A 6,563-nucleotide genomic window follows, 5' to 3' on the forward strand; every position below is an offset into this window, starting at 1 on the left:
GGGTTGAACAATCTTCCGACAATAATGGTGGTAGCCGATGTATTGGACGCTTCCAAATCCCCTTTTTCGTTTTGACATCTACAACTCTGATTCTTCCATCATTACCGGAATAGCATTTGATGATTCTGCCCAGAGGCCATTGAAGCGGAGGAGCGTTGTCTTCTTGAATGATTACCAGCATTCCTTCTTTGACGTCAGGTGATTGGTCCTTCCATTTAGTGCGACACTGTAGCTCATTAAGATACTCCTTTGAACATCTTGACCAGAACTCGTTTTTTAGATGATTCACCAGCTTCCACCTGGTTAAAAGCGATTGTTTGGTTGTAGTTTCTGACCTACTTGGATGGGCTGTTAGCGGTTCTCCTATTAAGAAGTGTCCTGGTGTGAGGGCAGCCGGGTCATTTGGATCTGATGACAACGGTGTTATTGGTCTGGAGTTTAGCATACTTTCAATTTGGGTTACCACTGTTTCCAATTCCTCGTAAGTGAGTGACACGTTGCCAATAGTTCGCACCAATAGATATTTAGCTGATTTGACAGCAGCTTCCCATAATCCTCCGAAATGTGGTGCTCTCGGAGGTATAAAATGAAAAACAATTCCTTGAGCTGAACAGGATCTTATTATGTTGTTTTGAGCATTTGTGCTGTGAATGCTTTCAGCTAACTCGTTCATTTGATTTTTAGCGCCCACAAAATTAGTCGCGTTGTCACAATATAAGTTCTGACATCGACCTCTTCTTGACGTAAACCGGTTCAAAGCGCCTAAGAATGCATCTGTAGTGAGATCACTAACAACTTCCAAATGTACTGCCTTCGTGGAGAAGCAGCAAAACACTGCGATGTATGCTTTGCGTGGTCTTTTGCCTCTAATTTTGTGGTGTATCCATATGGGACCACAGAAGTCCACACCTGCGTTGAAAAAAGGTCTTTGAGCTTGGACTCTGTCAGCTGGTAGATTGCCCATGATTTGTTTGAACATGTGTGGGCGTACTCGAGTGCATTGTACACAATGTTGCACAATCCAAAATCGCTGCCTGCCCTAGGCTAATAATGTTTGCGGTCCGCAGTGAAGTCCCTTCTCATGTAAATGTTTCATTATGAGCTAGCTATTGGATCGTTATATGGCAGCAGCATAGGGTGTTTGGCATCGTAGGTAAGACGCCACTATCGTCGATAAATGGAGAAAGTCCGTGGAGACTACTGCTTCCCTTCAAATCCCTTTTCTTTAAGAGTTGATGTCGTTCTTCATTGAAATCACTTAGCTGTATGGCTTTTATAATTATGAGTAATGACTCATCCAGTTCTAATGGTGTCAAATTGATGTCGTTGTGTTTGCTCTTATTACGTAACCCTTTGATGAATCTCAACACATAGCCAAAAATTCGTTGCAACCTAATGAATGAGTTTCCATGCCTTATCGTATAAATCATTTTGATTAGTTCTTCATCATGTGAAATTGTAAGCACATGTACCTTCCTTTTGACTTCCGCTTGTAAATGGTCGGATGTTATCAATTCCTGACGGAATGGTTGGGGCCAGCATTCTTGATTTCCATGAAGGAAAAGTGGCCCATAAAACCACATTGCATTCTTCTGAATGTAAATTGGATCTACACCTCTGGATAATAAATCAGCTGGATTTTGTTTAGTATTGACATGCTTCCACTATTCCTTTAGTGTTAATTGCTGAATCTTACTGATACGATGAGCAACGAAGGTTTGGAATGTTGATGGTTCTGAATTGATCCAATGCAATGTTATCTCAGAATCAGTCCACATATATATCGGATGATGTTCATATTCCAAATCCTTTCTTACCTTTACTACCAATTGTGCTCCTAGTAAAGCCGCACATAACTCAAGTCTTGGTATTGTCTGCGTTTTTAGTGGAGCGACGCGTGATTTTGAACAAAGTAACTGAACTGAGATAGTTCGATCAGTCATTTCGGCTCTGATGTAAATGGCAGCTCCATAGGCCCTTTCGGAGGCATCAGTAAATACATGAATCTGAGTATTCCTTGGTTGTTTATGATGAAATATATGTAGTGGAATCTTTACATTATTTACTTCACATAAGCTCTGACGAAAATGGGTCCATTGAGTATGCATTTCAGCAGGCAGAGCTTCATCCCACGAAAGTTTTAACTGCCACAATTTTTGAACAAATATTTTCGCCTTCACTACTACGGGAGCCATTAATCCAAGTGGATCAAAAATGTGCGCCAACTCAGAACTTACGGTCCTCTTTGTTATTTTGCTGTGTGTAGGTCCGTTAGTTTTTATTGAAAATTGATCAGATTTTGGTAGCCAGATAAGGCCTAGAGTTTTTACTGTCTTATGTGACTCACTGCTGACATCGAGATCCACTTCTTGATCTTCTGGAGCGAGTCCTTGAAGTAATTGGGAATTATTTGCGCACCACTTGCGAGGTTTGAAACCAGCTGTCGCCAATATTTTAATAAGTTGATCCTTTGTTGCAATTGCCTCCATGATACTGTCTGAGCCACTTAAACCGTCATCGACATAAAAATCCTTGCTGAGTGTAGCTGAACCGAGCAGAAATTTAACGGCATGCTCTCTGGCCAGGATTTGTAGACACTTAATTACCAGATACGGCGCTGCTCTTGTGCCATACGTTACCGTTTTTAATTTGTAATAGCACAAGTTTTCTTCTGGTGACTCTCGCCAGATAATGGTTTGAAGATATTCATCTCGTGGATCAATTAGTATCTGCCGATACATCTTTTCAATATCTGTTGTAAAAACGAAGCGTGGTTTCCTGAAACGCAGTAAAATGGATGAGAGTTCGTTTTGCACGACTGGACCATTATGCATGATATCATTGAGTGAGACTCCGGTTGATGTTCTTGCAGATGCATCAAACACCACTCGAAGCTTTGTTGTAGTACTATCTGCCTTGATTACACAATGGTGTGGCAAAATGTAATGTGGATGCATTATATCATCCTGATTGATTTTTTCCATGTGGCCGAGATGTTCGTACTCTCGCATGAAGTCAACGTACACCTTCTTTAGTTCAGAATTCTTCAACAGCCGACGTTCAAGACTAAAAAATCGATTCATCGACATCTGCATGGATTCACCAAGAACAGTTGTATCCTCCTTAAATGGTAGTTTCACGACAAATCGCCCTTCATGATTGTGGTGAGTATTTTGAGCAAAAGATTCTTCACATTTCTTTTCTGCATCAGTGAATTTGTCATCCGATTGATTTATTTCCTCCAATTGCCAGAATTTAGTAAGTATATTATCCAATGCTTCGTCGTCAGCTTCGCTGCACATGCCACAGGTAAGTAATTTTTGATTACCGTTGCTAACTTTACCACTGCATATCTATCCAAAAACCGTGTTCTAAAGTGCAGGTAGACCCTCACCTATTTTGATTTGACCAATCGATAAAAAGCTGTGATAGAATTCTGCTCCAATTAATAAGTCAATTTGATTTGGATTCGCGAAGTCTGGATCAGCCAATTTTATATTCTGGGGAATTGACCAACCAGAAGTGTCCAGACACTGTGTTGGTTGGGCTGAGATAATTCGAGGCATCATGAATGCGTTGATTTTTACATTGAAATCATTAATTCGAGACTGAATTTTTGTTGTCACACTGTATTTTGTGTCCCTTTTGCTTCTATCAATTCCTTCTATCCATAACGGTGATGAGTGTAACTGCAATTTTAATTTTCTTGCCAGTTTTTCTGTGATTAAGTTTATTTGTGATCCAGAATCGAGTATTGCTCTGCACTCAATGAAATCACCATCAAACGTAGCTATTTTCATATTAACTGTACTAAGAAGAACGTATCCCTTATTTTGTGTTAATGCTGTGATTACAGTAGAAGGTTGATGACCGGGTTTCTCAACCAATGAATCTGATTTGACATTGATCGATTTGTGTGTTGTCTTGGAAGACTCTGATAAGTGCAACAACGAATTGTGGTTCTTGCTGCACTTGTTGCACCGGGAACTTTTGCATTCTGCTGCCCTATGGCTTGTACGTAAGCAGTTGAAGCACAGTCTAAGATTTTGTACTGTCTTGATACGACCTTGTGGTGTTGATTGCAAGAATGTTTTGCAATAATATATCGGCTGTGATCCATTATTACAGATCTTACAGGTTGATATATTTGCCTTTCCCATAGTTGTGGCAAGGGTTTTTGCTGAGCATGGCTTCTCCCTATGGCCAATCGCCGCTAAGGACTGGAATCGTGATTCCAGGAAAATCATGAACTCCTTAATCGACTGAATCTCTCTTGGATGAGTCAGCGACTGTTCATACAAAATGCGAGTCTGCTTATCTAGTTTGAGGAGCAAACTATGAAGCAGTAGCGGCGACCATGAATCAGTTTTGAGTCCCACATTCTTCAGTGCCAGCAATCCTTCAAAAGTAACATCATGGAGTGTCCTTATTTCTGTCGCTGAAGGATTGGTTGATTTATTGGTTGATTTTGAATTCTTTGAATGATTGTTGCTACAATAATTCTTTTGTTGTGATATCGTTCTTGTACCAAATTCCATGCCGCTTGATAATTCTCGTTGGTTATTGACAGGTGTCGGACTAAACCTTCTGCTTCTCCTGTTAAACTACCTTTGAGATACCACATTTTCTGAGCATTAGAAAGCTGCTGCTTGTGAATCATTTCGGTGAACAAATCGTAGAATTGACACCACTTCAAATAATCGCCATCGAATTTTGGTATTGTTACCTTAGGCAGTGATATCCCAGCGCTGTCTGGTTTACTGATTCCTTGTTGTAATTGTTCATTATTTGCTTTCATTGAAGCTAACGAAATTAAAGTTGACTGAACCAATTCTTCTATTTCGAGATACTCATCGAGTTTATATCCCACTGTAGTCGGATTGTTGGTGTACTCCCAAATTTCAAAATTAATGGCTTCAATCTCATTCCATAGCTTCTCAATTCTTGCCATATTCACTTCATAAAATGATTTCATCTGAACGCCTGTTTGACAATTGATGCCTGCTATGAGTCGCTTCAGTGATACACAAATTGCACCTTGCTTGTGTATCATTCGTGTTATACTCGTGCTATATTGTCCTTCCCTCGGTGACGGCATCGGTTGACGTGCTGTCGTTGCTGACTCCTTTGAGGAAGGTGTTGGAGGTATTTTGGTTGACAATTTATTTTCGAAAATCTGCTCATATTTTTCAAATAATCCCTTGATTTCCTGAAAGTAGTTGTTGGTAAAATATGAAACGCTCGTATCCAAATCTGGCAAATTCCTGATTTGTGTGTCGTTATGATCATATTGTTCCCATAATTCGTTGAGTCGCCTAATAGGCTCTTCATAGTAGCGAGGGGATGTCTTCCTCTCTTTTGAGTCCTTTTTGAAGTTAGTGATCAGTTGTTGGATTTGTTTTCCCAATTCTGATTGTTTGGCAATCAATTCTGCCATGACTTCCATGGTTGTAAATACAGCAATAACATCCTTCTAAGCAGGATCACTGGATTGATGATAACGTGATACTCACGATGGATCACGTTGGGGTCACCAAAAATGTTCAATAAGTCGTTTCTTATTGAAACTGAATCGACACTTGAATCGATTCAGTGTTGCTTATGGTTAGGAATCTGGCACTTGAACCAGTTCCTATTGCAAAATCTGAATTTGGCACTTAAACCAACTTCAGGTCGATTTAAACAATATTTTTGAGCAACTAGGCACTTGAACCTATTTGCAGTTGAGTTTTAATAAGCACTTGAACTAATTAAAACGCAAGCGCTGTTTTGTATTAAATGATAAATTTATTAGAAAATGTTGAGGTTTTATACACATTTGGCAAGGTGTTGATGCATACAATTCCCATGATAATGCTCTATACCTTAAGCTGCATTAAAGTAGCGATTAGATATCGCTCAGCTTAGTCGTGGGAACGGTCACAGTTCTCATGGAAATTGTAGGCATTGACAAATAAGAATATTACTTGCGTAATTTCCTTAGCAACCTGGTATATGCTTATAAACTTATTTTCTTTTAACCTTGAACTAAGTCCATATACCAGCTTGCTTCACAAACATAAATATTATTTAATAAGTACAATACTGACCTTGCACAAGCAAATTTAATTTCTCATAATGTTCTATATCAAAGAATTGCACATGCTAAATGCATGGCTTATCTGCAGTTTCATATGACGAGCATAGTGTGCTCGTGTGATATACAACTGTTGTTGTTGTTGTGTTAAATTTTGATATCTTAACCCACCGTTCAAGGCTAAGACATCAAGTCATTAACATTATGAGAATAAAAATTTTTGCTTTGACAACAAAACAAAAATAATAGAATATTATTAATATGAAATATATAATTTATAATATATTACTTAAAATACAAGATTTAGGCTGATCATTATTATGTCCAAATTGGACAAGAACACAAAATAAACCATATACAAGATAATATAGTTGCCGCAAAGCATAATAGGGGTATTCACTCTCTCTTGCAAACTCATTGCAAGGTGCACGAAATACACAGATTGTACGAGAATGCAAATAACAACAACAAAATACACGCACAAAAT

At 38.9% G+C, this 6,563-nt stretch overlaps 1 protein-coding gene across 1 annotated transcript; it reads right to left on the reverse strand.

The window, feature by feature from the left end:
* Positions 1-1,664: 1,664 nt before the first annotated feature.
* On the reverse strand, positions 1,665-3,302 carry LOC119665697. Its single transcript, XM_038074931.1, has one exon. It carries the CDS (start codon positions 3,300-3,302, stop codon positions 1,665-1,667), a length of 1,638 nt encoding a protein of 545 aa, XP_037930859.1.
* Positions 3,303-6,563: the final 3,261 nt, after the last annotated feature.

This window comes from Teleopsis dalmanni, chromosome 1 (genome assembly GCF_002237135.1).
Source record: "Teleopsis dalmanni isolate 2A chromosome 1, ASM223713v2, whole genome shotgun sequence".
NCBI classification, from domain to species: domain Eukaryota; kingdom Metazoa; phylum Arthropoda; class Insecta; order Diptera; family Diopsidae; genus Teleopsis; species Teleopsis dalmanni.